Source organism: Stomoxys calcitrans, chromosome 3 (assembly GCF_963082655.1).
Source record: "Stomoxys calcitrans chromosome 3, idStoCalc2.1, whole genome shotgun sequence".
Taxonomy (NCBI): domain Eukaryota; kingdom Metazoa; phylum Arthropoda; class Insecta; order Diptera; family Muscidae; genus Stomoxys; species Stomoxys calcitrans.
This window is the reverse complement of record NC_081554.1, coordinates 57,951,061-57,973,593: the sequence shown is the minus strand read 5'-3', so window position 1 is coordinate 57,973,593 and position 22,533 is coordinate 57,951,061. Positions and strand designations below refer to the sequence as shown.

Here is a 22,533-nt window from a genome sequence, read left to right as displayed (position 1 = left end):
GAAAACCTCTTCCCTTCCTTCCAGGTTTCCTATCATCGCCTCGATTATACCGCGATGGTATGAGCAGCTCCCATCCTCAATTCATTCTCCCATCGCCTTAAATCTCATAGCCGCAGTGGCTTGATCGTCATGTCATTTTAAGTCGATCTAGCCATGTCTGTCCGTCCGTCTGTCTGTCTGGAGTAAAGCTAGCCGCTTGACATTTTGCACAAATACTTTTCATTAGTGTAGGTCAGTTGGGATTGTAAATGGGGCAAATCGGTCCATGTTTTGATATAGCTGCCATATAAACCGATCTTGGGTCATGACTTCTTGAGCCTCTAGAGAGCGCAATTTTTATCCGATGTGAATGAAATTTTGCACAACGTGTTTTGTTATGATATCTAACAACTGTGCCAAGTATGGCTCAAATCGGTTCATAACCTGATATAGCTGTCATATAAACCGATCTGGGGACTTGACTTCTTGAGCCTCTAGAGGGCGCAATTCCTATCCGATTTGGCTGAAATTTTGCATGACGTATTTCATTACGACTTTCAATAACTGTGCCAAATAAGATTTAAATCGGTTCATAACCTGATATGGCTGCCATATAAACCGATCTGGGATTTTGACTTCTTGAGCCTCTAGAGGGCGCAATTCTCATCCGATTTGGCAGAAATTTTGTACGACGGATTCTCTCATGAGGATCTGAATCGGTCTATAGCCTGATACAGCTCCCATATAAATCGATCTCTCTATTTTACTTCTTGTTTTTCTTTTGTACCTCAGTTTCAAATCAAGAACAAGGCGTAAGTATTTTGCCTTCAACGACAAAGGTTGTAAATGGCAGTTTAAAATCCGGACTTACGGATTACATTTAAGAAATTTTATAGGACTTATTAGGACATTACTGCGCTAAGGAGAGCTAGATGACTTATTGAGCCCTATTTCAAAACAAAAGTGTACTCTACAGCGTACTCAATAGTCGTTGGGTATGTAGAGCACCTTTATCAACTTGACAAAGGTGTTGATGAAGATACATGGCGCTTCAAAAATCGCGCTCCACCATGCCAGTCAAAGTGTTTTGAAAGCTGAACACACTTGCCTAACTGTTATAAGTCATTTGCTAAGCTTTTCTTTGAATAGAAAGCATCGAGTTGGAATATGTTCGAAAAATCACGACTATTTTTTTCCAAAAATTTTTCCAATTTTCTGCGGGAAATTTTTCAAATTTTCATTACTTATTGCCACACTGTTTAAACTTTTCTCGCTCGTTTTTTTTTTTCATTTATATTTGCCCAATATTTACCTAATGGCTCGCTCCTCCACATTTTTTTTTAATTCACCTTAATTATCTAACAAATGTCTCATAAACTAATTCAATAAATCATTGGAGTCATAAGTATTTACCCAGGCCCGACGATACATTTGATTTTAATACGATCCTAAAGACAGAACTGGAACGAGCGTTGGCCCATATTTGGAATGCGCTTGCGAATTAATGGCAATGATGAAATATTTAACTCAGTTCACAACTCATTTGACTCGATTTGGAATGACAGCAGAAGAGACAAAGAGAGAGAGAGAGAGAGAGATCGTGATCATAAACCCAAACAAAACACCACTAGCCGTTAATTTATTTAAATTGTGTTTAAATAGCGCTAGGCTTTATATGTGTTTGGTTCGAAATGTTTTGTGTTTTCGGTTTTGAACCAGTTTTCAGCTTCATTTCCAAAACCCACATTTAAGTGATAATTTGCCATAAACAAACCAATAATAAAATGCAGATTTATTTGTTTGGTTGGCGGTTAGAAGAATGCTAACGCGAATCTTCCCTCAATCAGTGTGTGACAATGACAACTGGCTACTGGCCAGCTTTGAGTGACAGGGTATTGCGTTTGATTTTTTCGACTAACCAACCGATATACAGTTGAGATAAGCTTTTTTGAAAATGCCTCTGATTGAAATTATAATTAAAAGGAAATCGATTAGCATTGGTGCACATCAAATGTGTAGATTCACATTTGCGCACAACCTCCAAACAGTGGCCACGAAAAATTGATATAGATCTTGGGATAATAAACAACAGGCTTCGGATAACAGTAGTGGGCTTATATGGAAATGGCGAATTATTAAAGCATATTTGGAAAAGCTAAAGTATGTCGTTAGGATGAATAACAAGTAAAAGCGTGCTACGGCCGGGCCGAATCTTATATACCCTCCAACCTGGATCGCATTTGTCGAGTTTTATGCGCGGTATCTCTTTTTAGACAAACATAAGAACAGTTATGCTATTGGAGCTATATCAAGTTATAGTTCGCTTCGGACCATAAATGAGTGCTGAACATTGTAAAAGTCATTGTGTAATATTTCAGTTCATTCGGATAAGAATTGCGCCTTGAAGGGGCTCAAGAAGCAAAATCCGGAGATAGGTTTATATAGGAGCTGTATCAAGCTATTGATCGATTCAGACCATATAAGACACATATGTTGAAGATCATGAGAGAAGCCGTTGTACAAAATTTTAGCCAAATCGGATGAGAATTGCGCCCTCTAGAGGCTCAAGAAGTCAAAACCCAAGATCGGTTTATATGGTAGCTATATCAGGTTCTATACCGATTTATGCCATACTCAGCATAGTTATTGGAGGTCATAACAAAACACCTCATGCAAAATATAACCCAAATCGGACGAGAATTGCGCCCTCTAGTGGCTGAAGAAGTCAAGACCCAAGATCGGTTTATAAGACATCTATATCAAAACATTGACCGATTTAAACCATACTTAGCGTAGCTGTTGGAAGTGATTCCAAAACACTACGTGCAAAATTTCAGCCAAATCGGATGAGAATTGCGCGCTCTATTAGCTCAAGAAGTCAAGATCCCAGATCGGTTTATATGACAGCTATACCAGATTATAAACCGATTTGAATCATACTTAACACAGTTGTTGAAAGTGATACCAAAACACTACGTGCAAGATTTCAGATAAATCGGACGAGAATTGCGCCCTCTAGAGGCTCAACAAGTCAAGACCCAAGATCGGTTTATATGGCAGCTATGTCAAAACATTGACCGATTTAAACCATACTTAGCGTAGCTGTTGGAAGTGATACCAAAACACTACGTGCATAATTTCAATAAAATTGGATAAGAATTGCGCCATCTAGAGGCTCAAGAAGTCAAGACCCAAGATCGGTTTATATGGCAGCTATATAAAAACATGGACCGATGTAAACCATACTTAGCGTAGTTGTTGGAAGTGATATTAAAACACTACGTGCGAAATTTCAGTCATATAGGACGAGAATTGCGCCCTCTAGAGGCTCATGAAGTCAAGACCCAATATCGGTTTATATGGCAGCTATATCAAAACATGGACCGGTTTGGCCCATTTACAATCCCAACTGACCTACACTTATAAAAAGTATTCGTGGAAAATTTCAAGCGGCTAGCCTTACTTCTTCGAAAGTTAGCGTGCTTTCAACAGACAGACGGACGGACGGACATGGCTAGATCGACTTAAAATGTCACGACGATCAAGAATATATATGCTTTATGGGGTCTTAGACGCATGTTTCGGGGTGTTACAAACAGAATAACGAAATTAATATACCCCCGTCCTATGGCGGAGGGTATAAAAACACTAAAATGTTGCAACATTAAAACAATATTGATGAATAAATGCGCTTGCAGTGTCTCTAGGAGTGAAAATCGGCCGATATATATATGACAGCTATATCTAAATCTGATCCGATTTCTATGAAATTCATCAGTAATATCGAGAGTCAAGAGAAAGTCCTCCTCCTACTTGATCTTCTGGGCTCATTCTAAAATCTCTGACACCAAGTTTCGAGGTGTCTCCCACCACTTGATCTTTTCATGGGGCTTTTGGTCTTCCCGGTTTGCGTGTACCACCGTGTTTGCCTTTAAAAGACTTCTTTGTTGGACCCTCTTCATCCATTCTGACAACATGACCTAGCCAACGCAGCCATGGTATTTTGAAGCGTGTAACTATGCTTTCGTTGTCATACAGCTCATACAGCTCGTGGTTCATACGTCGCCTATATTCTTCGTTAACGCAAACCGGTCCATATATTTTACGAAGAATAAATCTCTCAAATACTCCAAGCACTGCCTCATCTGCTTTCACAAGTACCCAAGCTTCTGAACTATACAACAGCACGGATAGTATGGATGTCTTGTATAGTATAATCTTCGTCTGTCGAGAGGTGGCCTTGTTTCTAAACCGCTTACTTAGTCCAAAGTAGCATCTGTTTGTCAATATTTTTTTTTTCGCTTAATCTCAAAACTGGTGTCATTCGTTTCGGTTACGGCGGTGCCGAGGTAGATAAAGTTACTGACTATCTCAAAGTTGTGGTTGCCAACTTTCTCCATTTTCTTAATCAGCTCGGTTGTGCAAGGCTTTTTGGGAGTTGAAATCATACATTTCGTCTTATCTCCATTTACTGCCAGACCCACATTCACTGACTCTCTTTCGATTCCTTTTTCAAAGGCTGCAGTTACTACTTTCGGTGACCGACCTATAGGCGGGTGGCATGTGTTCTCTTTTGGTTAGTGTGCCATGCTGTTTACATCTTCTCCAGCAGGATATTAAAGAGATCACACGATAGGCTGTCTCCTTGTCTGAAACCTCGTTTGGTATTAAATGGTTCAGAGAAATTCTTTCCTTTTCTTACTGAGGAACGCGTATCAGCAAGTGTCATCCTGCAGAGTCTTATTAATTTTGCAGGGATACCAAACTCAGACATGGCTTGAAATACCTTTGAACGTAAAAGAGTATCGAAGGCGGCTTTGTAGTCAACAAAGAGATGGTAGGCGTTGATTTGTCCTTCTCGGGTCTTTTCCAGGATTTGGCGCATTGTGAATATCTGATCTAGGGTGGATTTACCAGGTCTAAAGCCGCATTGATAGGGCCCAATTATCTCATTGGATTTACGTTTTAATCTTTCACACAGTAGGCTCGAGAGTATCTTGTATGCGATGGGGAGGAGACTTATTCCTCTGGCACATTTCGTCTTGTCTCCTTCCTTGTGTACGGGACATAGTATGCTGAGGTTCCAATCATCGGATATGCGTTCTTCTAGCCAGATTGCGCTGATAAGCTGATGTATACGCCTTATCAGCGTGTCGCCTCCGGTCTTAAATAGTTCAGCGGGTAACCCGTCGGCTCCTGCTGCCTTGTTGTTCCTCAGTCGGGTCACTGCTACTTGGATCTCATTCTAACAAGGATTTAAACATCAGGGATTGGTTCTGCGGTATCCTCTTCGCCGCCAACATCCGACACTAGCAGTTGGGTAGATTGTTCTTTCCATATTCTCAGCATGTTATCTGCGTCTGTTACCAGATTTTCTTCTTTGTCGCTGCAGGAGGATGTGCCTGTACCAAAGCCATCGGTTTGATGTTGAATTCTTTGGTAGAATTTCTGGACTTCATTCTGACTCCTGTACATCTCAATTCGCTCACACTCACATCTTTCCATTTCTTTTTTCTTTCTGTGGTATATACGTTTCTCCTCTCTCCTTTTCTTCCGATACCTCTCCCCTGCGTTGCTACTGAATGCAGAACTGCTCTATATGCCGCATTCCTGGCTTCAATAGCATCTCGACAATCTTGGTCGTACCATGGGTTTCTTTCGGATTTCGCGGCATTTTCCATGGAATGGGCCATAGTTTGCCACTGCGCCATTATATCATCGGAACAAGGAGTGCTTTCATCAAGCAGTTGGGTCAGTCGAGTGGAGTATACCTTTGCCATCTGTTGTCTTTGCAGCTTTTCAATGTCCAGCTTTCGTGCAGTGTCAGATCGTACTTTCCTCGTCATGTTCAAACGGATGCGAACCATTGCTGCAACAAGGTAATGATCCGAATCTATATTCGCTCCACGGATCGGTCGTACATCTAACACGCTGGATGAATGCCTTCCATCTACCATAACGTGATCAATGTGGTTTCTCGTGTTTTGCTCGGTTGACAGCCATATGGCTTTGTGAATATTTGTATGTTGAAATCTGTTGCTACTAACTACCATGTTTTTTGCCGCGGCGAAATCTATCAGCCTCAACCCATTACTGGACGTTATCTCGTGGAGGCTAAACTTTCCTACTGTTGGACCAAAAATGTCGTCCTTCCCTATCATCGCATTAAAATCTCCCAGAACGATTTTAATATCATGGACGGGGCAGCGGTCATATTCCCTCTCTCTAGGCTCTCGTAGAAAATATCCTTGGTCTGCTCGTCTTTGTCTTCCATCTAGTTCCAAATCTCGCAATCTCGTCCACACACAAAATAGGTTCATTGGCCTATTATGATAATATGGGACTCAATGAAAGATATTTGAGAGTCGAAAACGAATCTGATATCCAACTTTGAAGCCAAGTGTTTGGAGGTCCGCCCTTAATCACCTCCTAAACTGAACTTCATTTCCTCACTATATCAATGTGGAGCTCAAATCAACGGCATTTGGGTGTAAATAACGAATTAGGTATCTTTTTTCAGGCCAAAGTGCCGGTGGCCGCTCCAGCCCCAAAACACTCTCCAAACGGTTCATATTTACCGACCATGGCAATATGGGGCTCAAATTAAAGGGATTTGGGAGTGGAACACGAATGCGATACCAATATTTGAGTCGAAATGTCTAAGATACCATTCCTCCCCTTAAAAGCACTTTTCATTACCCTAATTTTCAAAAACATCACATCTCGAATATTGGTAATGCAATTCGTTCGATTTTTTTTTTTTTTTTTTGACTCTCACCGTCAAAACAGACCATGGTTTCTATTGTTGGGGTCAGGTGCCACGAGGGCCGTCCAAAACCCGTCATATGGGTATATAGACCAATCACGACAATATAGAGCTCAAACGAAATATTCTTGAAAGAATAAAACCAGTTTGATATCCAATTGACTAGCCATGTGTTTGGGGAACTGCCCCACTCGAAAACACCTCCCTGTTATATAAAAGTAATTTTATGTTTAAATTGATTGATTTTCAGGAAATTGATACCCATTTTCGGAAAAAAAGACCCTGGAGCCCACCCCACCCTCAAACAGAACTTATTTGCCGATCATGCCATTATGGGGCTCATATAAAATGTATTAGAAAGTAGAGCACAAAGCTTATGTTTACCTTAAGGGCCAAGTGTCTGGGTGGCCACTCAGCCCCCGAAATACCCCCTTAACCGGAAATATTTACCAATACGATAATATAGGACACAAAAGAAAGGCATTTGGGAGTAGAGTAAAAATTTTACCCAGGAACTGAGAAAGGACACACTTCTCACACATCAATGAAAGCTTTCCGATTCAAGTTAAAATTCAATGATAAGGGACTTTTTTTTATACCCGAGGCCGAATGGCGTGCCGCATGCATGACATGATCATGCATGACATGATCATGCATGACATGATCATGCATGACATGATCATGCATGACATGATCATGCATGACATGATCACGCATCAATGAAAGCTTTCCGATTCAAGTTTAAATTCAATGATAAGGGACTTTTTTTTATTGCCGAGTCCGAATGGCGTGCCGCATGCATGACATGATCATGCATGACATGGTATCTCGCAATTGCCGCCAGCATTAAGAGGGGATAACCACCGTTTTACATTTTGTTCGATGTTATTGCCAGGATTTGAATGCAGGCGTTCAGCCTGATAGACGGACATAGGCTACAGTAGCACGAATTCGATATACACATTGAGGGCGAAGTGTTCCCCCCCCTAAAAAAATATTAGAGATTTAAAAATGGCGCAGCGGAGTGGGCCCGGTTCGGCTAGTTTCCTACAAAAATTAAATTTTAACAAAATTTCCCATGAAAAGGAAATATGGTCAAAATTTCCCATTGGAAAGGATTTTTTTTTTTTTAAATTTCCTTAAAAAGGAAATTTTGAGCAAATTTCTCATAGAAGGGATATTTTGATGATACTTCCAACGATGACTGGTAGAATTTGCGTATATGTGCAAACATTCCACAAAAAAATACCCGTACCCCAACCTCAAGCAGTTTGTATCTTAGTGTTGTAAAAAATTTGTAAATTAACATCAGCACTCACAACAAGTCATTTGATGCTGTTGGGGTGGGGGCCATAGGTTTTTAAAATTCAAATAAATTTATTAACCAGCCACAGTCAGGCCTCAGAGATAGAGATCTATGCAATGACGTCTCAGTTGTCTTGTTAAAAATCTCCATAATTAATGTTAACAACTCTGATGATTCGTGTAAATACGCCAACGAGACACGAGTAATTATTGCATTTGGACCGGGGAGCAACAATCCACAAATCAAGTGTGCCCTCCCCTCCCCCCAAAAAAAAAGATTCAAAGCTCCTCTGAATTTGGATACTGCAAACCAATGCGAGAGTTTAAGGCTGACAATGATACAAGTATTTTAAGCGGGTGCAGTAGGTGTTGGTCTTTGAGTTGGCTGCTTGGGTTGTGTGGCTGTTTGCCTATTTGCGTTTTTGTTGTCAAAGTGCAATGCGCAGCCGCAAATTGTCACGGATGGTGTTGGCGGTGATGGTGGTTGTTGGCGTTGTTGGCGTTGTTCACTTTGCCAATTAAAACCAGGGTTTGTAAACCTCTTCTCAACCACTATTCGAGTTGTTTGGCGTTTTTTTGTAAACACCAACAACCATTTAAAGATGAAATATTTTGCATTTTGTGTGTTTTAATAATTTATTTTTTTCTTTTCTTGCATAAGCGTGCTATGCATTTTTAATTAAAGTTTTCATATTTTTTTTTACGAACAACCAAAAAGACTGCACTTGGCCACCAACATCATGTTCACCAAATAAAAATGGCAAATAGCACTCATGTTTATGAAACGTTTTCCCCATACGCCATACCCAGAAAAAAAAGAAGCCAAGACTTGAAAGCATTTGCCGCCTATAAGTGGGTGTTAATTGTTGATTTATGGACAAATCGAACTCATAAAAGGATGTCGAGAAAAAAAACACTTGGGGGAAAAAAGAAAAGTGTGAGTTGTAGCTAGACAACCATGCAACAGCTAATTAAGGCAAATGGCAATAGTTGAAAGAAAAAAAGAAAAAAGAGCACAAGAAATCCATAAGTGGATCTAAGTTTATGATTAACATACAAAATTGCTTTACAAGCGAGTACTTTAGGCATACATGGATACAAAAGGTTTTTCCGACACTTGATTCCTTAGAAGTTTTTTTTCTACAAGCAATACTTAGTTGACAAAGGGGAAATTTTTTTAAAACTGATGACACAACGCACAAATTTCTTTTAGAAAATTATTAAAATTGTAATGGGATGGGACTGAATTTCAAGTTCACATGAAGCTAGGAAGCCCTTTATAGTCATTGTAAAAGATTGCTCTCATTCCCATTCTTTGGAGAAGAATATATTTGAGGACGAAAATTGTGCGCCTTCTTTTACTTTATGTGGAACAAAATTATCCTTTGAATATTTATTTTCGATAATTAAAGAGCTTTTAGTGAAATACCATCCTACGAAAATTGTAAAGGGTGATTTTTTTGAGGTTAGGATTTTCATGCATTAGTATTTGACAGATCACGTGGGATTTCAGACATGGTGTCAAAGAGAAAGATGCTCAGTATGCTTTGACATTTCATCATGAATAGACTTACTAACGAGCAACGCTTGCAAATCATTTTCAGTGAATGGGCCCTAAAAAAGTTGGCAGAAAATCCGCTTTTTTATCGACAAATTTTGTTCAGCGATGAGGCTCATTTCTGGTTGAATGGCTACGTAAATAAGCAAAATTGCCGCATTTGGAGTGAAGAGCAACCAGAAGCCGTTCAAGAACTGCCCATGCATCCCGAAAAATGCACTGTTTGGTGTGGTTTGTACGCTGGTGGAATCATTTGACCGTATTTTTTCAAAGATGCTGTTGGACGCAACGTTACGGTGAATGAACACATTTCGAACCGAACACTGATTTTGGTAATAAAATTCAATGATTTGCAAGCGTTGCTCGTTAGTAAGTCTATTCATGATGAAATGTCAAAGCATACTGAGCATCTTTCTCTTTGACACCATGTCTGAAATCCCACGTGATCTGTCAAATACTAATGCATGAAAATCCTAACCTCAAAAAAATCACCCTTTACATGTATACCCCCCAGGGTTTTGTGGACCCCCAGTTTGGACTCCCGAAAGTGGGTATGAATCCCCCAAACACTTTGCCCTGAAAATATATCAGCATCGTGCTCTATTCTCAAATATCTTTTATTTGAAACCCATATGGCCATTGGCCTCAAAATTGGAATTCAAATTAGTTTTCTAATCTCAAATACCTTTACCTTATTGCAAAAGTCAGCTAATATTTCCGGTTTGGTGTATAGGCCCTAAAAACTATCGATATTGAGATCCACTTCCTTTAAGACCCAAATTGTCATGGTGAGCAAATACGTCCTATATGGGGAGTTGTTATGGAGATGGGTCGTCCCCTAGGCAGTTGGTCCCGAATGTTGACATCAGATTCGTGGTCTACTCCCAAATACCTTTCATTGGAGCCCCATATATCCATAGTGGGCAAACATTACCGGATTGGGGGTGTTTTGGAGGATGGAAAAGATATATCAGATTCGTGTTATATGCCATGGCCACTTTTTCTCGAATATTGATGTCAAATTCGTTCTTTACTCGCAAAGACCTTTCATTTGAGCCCCATATTGCTATGGTTGTAAAATTGTCCTCTTTGGGGGGTGTTTTTGGGAAGGGCGGCCCACAAATAATTGCCCACACATTTGGATATCAGATTCGTATTCTACACTCAAATATATTTTATTTAAGTCCCATATTGTCAGGTACAGTAAATAAGTCTTATTTGGGGGTTTGTTTTGGGGAGTGGGTGGACCCCCTAACAGTTGATCCGACAATTGGATATCAGATTTGTTTTCTTATTCTAAATATCTTTCATTTGAGTCCCATATTGCTGTGATTGGTCTAAATATATATTTGGTAAGTTTTGGAGGTGGGGCGGCCCCCCTAGGTACCCTATCCGAAACTTGAATACCAAATTTTTTATTTTTTTTTGATTACTATAAGAGAGCACACAAAATTTTGCTTAAGTCGCACCGCCCATCACAGAGATCTGGCGTTTTGCAACACGGGATCATTATGCACCACCAGTGAAAATTTCATGAAAATCGGTTCAGCTGTTTTGGAGTCTATAAAGAGCACACAAACAAACACAAATTGATTATTCATATATATGATAAAATAATTGTATTGGGTTGCCCAAAAAGTAATTGCGGATTTTTCATATAGTCGGCGTTGACAAATTTTTTCACAGCTTGTGACTCTGTAATTGCATTCTTTCTTCTGTTAGTTATCAGCTGTTACTTTTAGCTTGCTTTAGAAAAAAAGTGTAAAAAAAGTATATTTGATTAAAGTTCATTCAAAGTTTTTTTAAAAATGCATTTACTTTCTTTTAAAAAATCCGCAATTACTTTTTGGCCAACCCAATATAACAGTATAACACTTTTGATCATGATGCCAATATGGCATTATAGTTTTTATTGTTGGATACTTAACATATACAAATTAATAATTATAAAAAATAATATACTTGTATAATAGTATAACACTTTTGGGATAATTGCCATAACTGTTATACAATGATAATTTTGCCACTATGCAGTTTAATTTCTATTTTTTACAATAAAAAAATAGAATTTAATATTTATAAAAGAATATTTTTAAAAAATAAAAAATTCTTGCATAAAAGATTAACCCTATTCGGTTAACTTTAATAACTGTTATACCACTACGCCATAACGTTCACAAGTTAGAAATAAATAATCATGCAAAATACTTTAATTGCATGACTGTATAAAGCTCTTTGAATTATTGTTGTAACTGTTATACAATGACCTTTATGCCAATATGTCATTAATTTGTTATTTGTTTACACTCAAAACATAAAAATTAATAACTATAAAAAGTAAAATACTTGTATAACAGATAAAAACACTTTCGGTATTATTGTATTAACTGTTATACAATGACAGTTTTGTCACTACGTAGTAAAGTTTAAAACTTTTTCACACTAAAAACATACAATTAAATATTAAAAAAAAAACAATTAAATACTTGTATAACAGTATAACCTTATTCGCATAACTGTTATACAAACACCATTTTGCAAAAATATATGGCTTAGCATTAATTGTGGCACACAAAGAGCATAAAGTTTAATATTTATAAAAAAAATATAATACTTGTAAAACAGCTTAGCACTTTTAGGATAATTGTGCTACTGTTATACAAAACCCATCCTACAACTATGTCCTTTAGTTTATACTTTTTCACACGAAAAACATTGCCATGAATAAATAAATGTAAAAATAAAATGTAAAATACTTGTATAACAGTATAAACTTATTCGTATAACTTTAATAACCGTTATACAAACACCATTTTGCAAATATATCGCTTAGCATTAATTTTGGCACACAAAGAGCATAAAGTTTAATATGTATAAAAAAAATAATAATTGTAAAACAGCATAGCACTTTTTGGATAATTGTGGTAACTGTTATACAAAACCCATTCTTTAACTATGTCATTAATTTTTTATTAGTGCACACGAAAAGCTTTAACGTAATTAAATATAAGTAGAAATATACTTGTATAACAGTATACGACTTTTCGGTTAATTACGATAACTGTTATACAATTAACTTTATACCACAATGCCATTAATTTTATGTTTGTGACAACTTAAAAATTGCAAGTAAATATTCTTAAGAATAAAATACTTGTATAAAAGTATGACACTTTTCGGAAAGCTGTGAAAACTGTTATGCACCGGTAATTACGCCAATATGCCTTTAGATTTGTATTTTTGCTCTCTAAAACAAACAAAAAAATAATTTTAAATAGCAAAATATTTGTATCACACTTTTCCTTTTATTGTAATAACTGCTATTCAATGGCCATTATGCCAAATATGATATAAAGTTTATTTTTTTGCATGCCAAAAACAAAAATAAATAATTATTGATAGTAAAATACTTGTATAACACTTTTCGAAAAATTGTGATAACTGTTATACACTAACCATTATATCCCATATGCTATCAAGTTTATATTTTTGCATATTTAAAACATTCAAAAAATTGTTAATAGTAAAAAGCTTGTATTATACTCTTCGAAAAATTGTGATAACTGTTATACATTGACCAACATACCACTACGCCTTTAATTTCATATTTTCGAACACTAAAAACTCATTGAAAGCAACCGTGACTTCCACATTTTCATCTCCCAAATCTGTCTGTTTCATAACATCTTTTTTTAAAATATCCCACTGTGCCTGCAACCAAGAAAGCTATCGTTCTCTGGCTTATAATCATTATTCTGGGTTAAAACATATTATGATTGACACTTTTCGGTCAAAGTTTTGTTCACCATCTTACCCACAATAGCTGTCAACAAAGTTTTACTTAGAAAATCTACTATTGTTGCTCCTAACCACATAATAAAGCTAAAAGAAGTGTTTAGAATAGATTCCTACTAGTATTAATGGATTAAATTCTCATAATCTTTTATTTTTGAAGCATTTTATGGTGTGCACATTTACTCAACACTGTGGTTTGGCCAAACAAAGCGCATTGCATCACTTTAGAGGCTTCTTTCCCATCTCCCTACGTGTATGTGTGTACATAGGTGCGAGTAGATCTTTTGATGTTTGCCATTTTGCCTTGAAGTTGCTTGCAACAATCTACGACAGTTTATATCCAGCCAGCTGCCAATCGCTTTTGACACTTTTCACACCAACGAACAAACCAACTGCCAGGGCAATATGAAAAAAAAGAAGAAAAATAAACAAAACCAAAGCAGTTTCTTTGGCAGTGACACTGGCGATTGCAGTTGTCATCAAAGTGTTGCTACCAGCGTTCGCAAATGTGCACAAGTCGGCAATGACATAACACAGAAGCTAGGCAGACCAACTGAAGGAGGGACAGGACAGACAGACAGACAGTCAGAGTGCAATATCATTGAGATACCCATATTTATGTGGATCTGCATACTCCCCTTTGATGCAATGAAATCTCATTCTCATGATCTGACTTTTCTTTCTGTTTTTTTTTCTTTGCCTTGAATCACAACAAGACAGGCCGAATGATGTCTGGCATCATCTCCATCACTCACACATATGGTTGGCAAAGGCTTTAGATTTCCTACTTGCTTTTAAATTTATTGATGTGTTTTGTTTATCGGGTTTTATTGTTTCAGTGGATCGTTTCAATATTAGCGGCAAAAAAATCGATTCAAGAAATTGCAATGATTGCGGTTTAATTATTTTTTCTTTCCATTATTATTTTTTATAATTTTTTTTTTTAATTTTTTGCACTTTTTTTCTAATAAACCAAAATTTATGAATGAATATGAATATAATTGCCTGCTGACATTAATTGTTTAATGGCTTATCCATATCGATGAAGACTTCTGTGGGACAAGTGCAATTCAATTGGCACGTAGGCAGTGTGCTGCCCACTCGGCTAATGCTTGTAATGTGTGCCTGTGATTGAGATGATGACTGCAAGTTTTACTGTTGTCGTACAGGTGATTGGAATTTAAGGCATTGTACGTTGAAAAATACACCATCCTACAGAATTGTTAGGTGAAATCGTTTCAAGGAATTTAACAAACATAACTTTTTTTATGCAATGCTTTGGTAAAAAAAGTTTTATTTTGAGCTATTTCATATCTATAGGAAATTTTGTTAAAATTCCATTTCTAAGGGAAATTTTGCCAAAATTTAATTTTTATGGGAAATTTTGTCAAAATTTCTTTTCAATGGGAAATTATGTCAAAATTTCATTTATATGGGAAATTTAGACAAAATTTCATTTTTAAGGAAAATTTTGTAAAAATTTAATTTTTAAGGGATATTTTGTAAAAATTTCATTTTTAAGGGAAATTTTGTAAACATTTCATTTTTAAGGGAAATTTTATCAGTGTTTCATTTCTGTGTCATGTAGTCATTACTGTGGGAAATTTTGACGAAATTTCATTTACATGGGAAATTTTTGTTAAAATTTAATTTCTATGGGAAATTTTGTCAAAATTTCATTTCTATGGGAAATTTTGTTAAAATTTCATTTCTATGGGAAATTATGTCAAAATTTCATTTCTATGGGAAATTTTGTCAAAATTTCATTTCTATGAGAAACTTTTGTTAAAATTTCATTTATATGGGAAATATTGACAAAATTTCATTTTTAAGGAAAATTTTGTAAAAATTTCATTTTTAAGGAAAATTTTGTAAAAATTTCATTTTTAAGGGATATTTTGTAAAAATTTCATTTTTAAGGGAAATTTTGTAAACATTTAATTTTTAAGGGAAATTTTGTAAAAATTTCATTTTTAAGGGAAATTTTGTCAAAATTTCATTTCTATGGGAAATTTTGTCAAAATTTCATTTCTATGGGAAATTTTGTCAAAATTTCATTTGTATGGGAAATTTTGTCAAAATTTCATTTATATGGGAAATTTTTGTTAAAATTTCACTTATATGGGAAATTTTGACAAAATTTCATTTTTAAGGAAAAAATTTAATTTTTAAGGGAAATTTTGTAAAAATTTCATTTTTAAGGGAAATTTTGTAAAAATTTCATTTTTAAGGGAAATTTTGTCAATATTTCATTTCTGTGTCAAATGTAGTCAAAATTTCATTACTGTGGGAAATTTTGACGAAATTTCTTTTCTGTGGGAAATCTTGCCAAAGTTTTATTTCAGGGGGAATTTTTGTCAAAATTTTATTTCAATGAGAAATTTTGTGAGAATATTGTGTTATTATCCCGGCCGATACGCGATAACTATAAGCACCACACAGGCTGAAACTTTGAGCTCCGACTTGTGTGGTGTACATCGTTATCACGGGAAGCTTAGCTGAAAGCTACCAGGCGCGTCCACAGTTTGCGCATGGTGGAAAGTTCCGTTTTTATGCGGAGTAGCTGCAAATGCGGCCGCGGCCAGTCGGCGATTTTCGTGAGGAGTCAGGTGTCACAAGCTCTTAATTAAATATTGAGTGCCAATGATACTCGAGATGACAAGGCGAGTTATTGGAGCCTTCAAATAACCAATGGCCAACAACAGCGTTCGTTCCCAGGTTAGGGGCGGCTAGAGGCGAGCGTAGGATCTTGGAGCAAGCAGCTCGCCACAACGGGGGATACATGTGCAATCCTACAAAACCCATGCGGTTGGGGTGCTGGGCCAGTAACCCGCCCCGGAAAACAATGGAATAGTTATAACGGACCCGGATTTTTTAAAAGAAAGTAAATGCATTTTTAATAAAACTTAGAATGAACTTTAATCAAATATACTTTTTTTACACTTTTTTTCTAAAGCAAGCTTAAAGTAACAGCTGATAACTGACAGAAGAAAGAATGCAATTACAGAGTCACAAGCCGTTGAAAAAATTTGTCAACGCCGTCTATATGAAAAATCCGCAATTACTTTTTGGGCAACCAATATAAGCAGATATGGCCAAATCTTTATTTCTATGGATAATTTTGTAAAAATTCATTTCTACAGGAAATTTTTGTCAATTTCATTTCAATGTGACTTTTTGTCACAATTTTCTTTCTATGGGAAAAATTTTGTTTTTATGGAAGATGATATAGAAATTTCATTTGAATGGGGAATTTTGTCAAAATTTCATTACTTTCAGAAATTGTATCAGATTATACTCGTATGCCATCTTAAATCACTATTCAATAATCCAAACCTTATGAAAATCGAAGCATAAATTCTTCTTAAATCTTAATTTTTTTTTATTAATGCAGCTTAATCCTGAATAAAAATAAATAATTCCATGCAATATTGGAACTTAAAATCTATTTCTCTACCTCCTAATCCATGTTTTTGAAAGATTTAATTTATCTTTTTATGCCAATAACACATAATACTAATCCAACTTTTGTTTCTCTTCTCTTTTCAGGTAATTCTTCTTTCTTTCATAGCCAATCCCATTCAGGTATTTTCAATGTCCATTATGATGGTACATTAATGCAAATCTCCTCCATACTACAAAAAAAAACAACATCTTAATCTCTTGTGTCTCGCTTTTAATCGCACTATTAATACCACCTACTCTTAATGCTAACTACAATGAGATTATCCAGCGATGGATTAAAAAAAGCTATGGAATTGATGACTTATTTAAATCAATCAATTAATGCGGCAAATCCATATGGATAGCAGTGACTAAGCAAAGCAACCAAGTTTCAAAAGACAATACCGACCTACACCAACTTGGAGAAACCACTCACCAGCGTTTGATCAACAATACAACAGTTTTGAATCCACAACACAAAATTAAGTTAAAATTTTTAATTCCCAACTCAATGAGTAGTAGGAAGCAGTCAAACCAAGCTGTTGGCCCATAAATAAACTGCTATACTTCTTCTTTGGCCCAACACTGAAGAGTGACACTTTTGTTGTGCGTAGCAGGTATTTGAAAATGCCTATGCAGGCGGGGGAAATAAATTATGATGCATAATTGATGTGCGTTTGCATGAGGAAAAGGCCAAAAGAGACACAGAACTCTGACATGCCTGATGAAAATGAAATGTAGACACATGTCTCCAGGTCTGCAGATGTTGCAACCATGCAAAACATTGACCAGTGGGCAGGCAGTTCATTGCAGAATGTGTGCAGTGTGAAGAGAAATCAGCATTGCCCACACTTTGAGGGAGCACTTGACACATGTGAATGTTTGTCACAATCAAACAACCAATCAACCAGCCTACCTACCCATCCGCCATCATGTGGTAAATTCATCTTGGCCATCTTTGTGTGATGCTTGAAAATGTGTTACCTCATTTATTCATAGGCCATCGGAAAATATTTATGCATGTTTCATCTTTAGGCCCAAATTCTAAGCATGAAAGTTATATGGGTACCTAAATAAGTTTGTCTTCATAAGAGTGGGTTGAACTTCAACTATGTATTGAAATATGTGTTCATTGAGTCCCTTAATAAGGTGGTCTTAACAAATTGAATGGTTAGGGAAGTTTGAATTTGAATAAATCAAAACTATAGGTGAATGGCTGAATGTTGGTTAAGACCTTAAATAGGTGCCATCATCACACTGGCACACTTCTGTTATTAATATTTGCGAAGGTATATTTATTTTTGTCATTTTGTTTGTAACACTTTGTAATTGTTCTCTTAGGGATATATATCGGATATATTGCAGAGCATAAATGAGAACAATTAAAAACGCATTAAGTTCAGCCTCTCCCAACTGCCCCTGGATGCGTAAGGATACTCATTAAGACAAAATGGAACAAATCCTGTGAGAATGAACTCCGGACTCAGAAGAAGAGGCTAATGCAACAGTAGCGGAAATTCCGAATCCTAGCTATGGTCAGGATCCTGCAGATAAATCTCCACTATCCTTCTGATGATAGGAGGATTGGACGTAGTTCTTAACCAAGAACCATAGCTAAGCCGAAATATGGTTATTAGACTAAGAATTGCTGGATTTAAACTATTGAGGGGTAAGGGTACTGGGAGACACAGAACCTGTATTCTTGCAAAGAGTAGCCCAAATGTTTTGTTCTGCCGTCGCTAAGCACCAAAGCTTTAGTAATAGCCAGCCTTTAAATTAAAAAGCTCCATTACTGGCTAGCTTCCCTCTATATGGCACACATTTCAGATATGCCGCCTTCAAGCCTTGAAGTCGCTTCTGCAGGAAAAAGAGCCTACCTGTGGGATGTCATGCTAATGCACATCACCCGATATGGACAAGTTCGGATAACAATGAAAGCGGTGAACTGCTTATCGAATATGAAATTTGCAATCAAGGAAATAAACCGACCTCTATTACCAGGAACAGGCAGGAGGTACTGGATTATCAGTGGAAGAATAGTTTGCTGGAAGTGTTGGATGACCACAGCTTCTCTGATCTTAGTTACATAAGTTTTAACCTTAAAGAAAATACTGAAGAAGTGGTCCCTCAGCTAAACGAAAGAAAGACGGATTGGAATAGATTTCGACACACATTCGGCTAAAATATCCCTTTTAGACCAGAAAAGGGAGTGGAAACTGGGAAGGACATAACGGTAAGGCCCTAAATGACTCGCTTGTTTTAGCATGTCCAAGGGGCACTGAAGAAGTGGTCCCTCAACTAAACAGAAGAAAGGCGGATTGGAATAGATGTGGACACACATTCTGCTTAAACATCCCTTTTAGATCAGAAAAGGGAGTGAAAACTGGGGAGGACATAGACATAATGATTAGGCCCTAAATGACTCGCTTTTTTTTAGCATGTACTAGAGCCAAGCCAAGGGGCACACAGCGCGACTGCCATGGCGAACCCCCGAACTGATTGGTCTAGGGGCACCACACAATTGGGAATTCTTTAAGGCTCAGCTAAGAAAACACAAACACGAACTGAACGAGTAAAAAGACGTTAAGTTCGGCCTGGTTTCCACCACCTTCGGTATATATGTAAACCACCTTTCGTCAAAACCCATTGGAAAATGCATACCTTATGCCCCATAGCAGCTATATCGAAATATGACCCGATTTGGACCAAATACTAATAAGTACAAGTCATTGTTCAATTGTGTATAACAAAATATTGATCTTTTTAGTAGCTATATCTAAAAATAAACCGATCTGAATCATATACGACACGGATGTCGAAAAGCCTAACATAAGCCATTGCTTCAAATTTCAGTAAAAATAGATTTTTATGGGCTGGGATGGGACTTTAAATCGAGATATCGGTCTATATGGCAGCTATATCCAAATCTGGACCGATTTGGGCCAAGTTCCAGAAAAATGTGGAAGAGTCTAACACAACTCCTTGTCCCAAATTTCGGTGAAATCGGACAATAAATATGCCTTTTATGGGCCCAAAACCTTAAATCGAGAGATCGGTCTATATGGCAGCTATATCCAAATCTACACCGATCTATGCCATAGTCCAGAAGTATATCGAGGGGCTTAACTTTACTCACTGTCCCAAATTTCGGCGAAATCGGACAATAAATTTGCCTTTTATGGGCCCAAAACCTTAAATCGAGAGATCGGTCTATATGGCAGCTACATCCAAATCAGGACGATCTGGCCCAAATTGCAGAACGATGTCGAAGGGCCTAACACAACTCACTGTCCCAAATTTTGGCAAATCGGATAATAAATGTAGCTTTTATGGGCCTGAGACCCTAAATTGGCGGATCAGTTTAAATAGCAGCAAAATTTGTCTAATCGGGAGATCGGTTTATATGACAGTTATATCAGATGTTTGGGGTAGTAAATGTTTTGATATAGCTGCAACATAAACCGATTTTGACTTTTTGAGCCACTAGAGAGTTCAATTCTTAACCGATTTGGCGGAAATTTTGCATGCCGTGTTCTGTTATGACTTCCAACAACTGTGCCATATACGATCCAAATCAGTCTATAACATGATATAGCTCCCATGTAAACCGGTCTCTCTATCATCCTTGTTCGGTTCCTAGAAGTTTTTATTTTTGCTGGTTTGATGGAAGTTGGTATGTACAAAAAAAAAAAAAAAAAACGAGTAAGAGCGTACTAAGTTTGGCCGGGCCGAATCTTATATACCCTCCACCATGGTCGCATCTGTCGAGTTCTTTGCACAGTATCTCTTTTTAGGCAAACAAAGTATAATGCATAAGGACGGAGGGTCAGCTGTATAAAGCTATAGTCCGAATCGGGGCTCAAGGAGCGAAATCGGGGGATCGGTTTATATGGGAGCTGTATCAAGGCATAGATCGATTCTGACCATATTGCACACGTATGTTGAAGGCCATGGGAGAAGCCGTTGCACAAAATTTGTGCCAAATCGGATTAGAATTGCGGTCTCTAGAGGCTCAAGAAGTCAAGACCCAAGATCGGTTTATATAGGAGCTGTATCAAGCTATATATCGATTCTGACCATATTTTACATGTATGTTGAAGGCCATGGGAGGAGGCGTTGTACAAAATTTGTGTCAAATCGGATGAGAATTGCGCCCTCTAGAGGCTCAAGAAGTCAAGACCCAAGATCGGTTTATATGGCAGCTATATCAGGTTATGGATCGATTAGAACCATACTTAGCACAGTTGTTGGAAGTGATATCAAAACACCACGTGCGATATTTCAGTCATATAAGACGAGAATTGCGCCCTATAGAGGCTCAAGAAGTCAAGACCCAAGTTCGGTTTGTATGGCAGCTATATCAGGTTATGGACCGATTAGAACCATACTTCGCATAGTTGTTGAAAGTCATAACGAAACACTTCATGCAAAATTTCAGTCAACTAAGACGAGAATTGCGCCCTCTAGAGGCTCAAGAAGTCAAGCCCAAGATCGGTTTATATGCCAGCTATATCATGTTAAAGACCGATTTGAATCATACTTCGCATAGATGTTGAAAGTGATATGGAAACACTTTATGCAAAATTTCAGTCAAATCGGACGAGAATTGCGCCCTCTAGAGGCTCAAGAAGTCATCCTATGGTGGAGGGTATAAAAATTCGGGCAGAATTTATTTTCAGCTTTTTATACCCACCACCGTAGGATAGGGGGTGTATTCATTTAGACATTCCGTTGGCAACACATCGAAATATCAATTGCCGACCCTACAAAGTATATATATTTCGGATCGTCGTAAGATTCTAAGACGATTTAACGATGTCCGTGTGTCTGTCCGTCTATCCGTCTGTTCGTCCGTCTGTTGTAATCACCCTACAGGCTTCAAAAATTGAGATATTGAGCTGAAATTTGGCACAGCTACATTTTTTTGATGCACGCTGGTAAAGTTCTTGAACGGTCCAAATCGGACCATATTTGGATATAGTTGCTATATAAACCGATTTTTCAATAAGGGTCTAATGGCCATAAAAACTTAATTTTTCATCCGAGTTTGCTAAAATTTTAAATAGTAGGTTAACTGAAGCCTCCCGACATCTGACCTAAGTATGGTTTAGATCGGACTATATTTAGATATAGCTGCCATATAGACCGATCTGCCGATAAAGGGTCTAAAGCCCATAAAAGCTTTATTTTTAACCGATTTCGCTGAAATTTGAAACAGTGGGTTATTTTAAGCTTCCCGATGTCTGACCCCAAGTTTGGTTTAGATCGGACTATATTTAAATATAGCTGCCATATAGACTGATCTACCGATAAAGGGTCTGAAGCCCATAAAAACTTTATTTTTTAACCGATTTCACTGAAATTTGAAACAGTGGGTTATTTTAAGCCTCCCGACATCTGACCCAAGTATGGTTTAGATCGAACTATATTTAAATATAGCTGTCATATAGACTGATCTACCGATAAATGGTCTGAAGCCCATAAAAACTTTATTTTTTAACCGATTTCGCTGAAATTTGAAACAGTGAGCAGATTCAGGCCTCCCAACTTCGAACCTAAATATGGTTCAGATCGGACTATATTTAGATATAGCTGCCATATAGACCGATCTGCCGATAAAGGGTCTGAAGCCCATAAGAGCATTATTTTTTACCCAATTTCACTGAAATTTGAAACAGTGAGTATT

General features: G+C 37.2%; 1 protein-coding gene across 10 annotated transcripts in view; it reads left to right on the top strand.

Annotated features, from left to right (window-relative positions):
* LOC106081733 (protein split ends) overlaps positions 1–22,533 on the top strand; it is a 651,487-nt gene that overhangs the window by 508,917 nt on the left and 120,037 nt on the right. For all 10 annotated transcript variants that reach the window (XM_059366029.1, XM_059366027.1, XM_059366024.1 and 7 more), the window contains one exon: positions 16,953–16,988. In XM_059366029.1, coding sequence (XP_059222012.1) covers positions 16,953–16,988 — 36 coding nt within the window. The remainder of the gene's footprint in view (positions 1–16,952; positions 16,989–22,533) is intronic.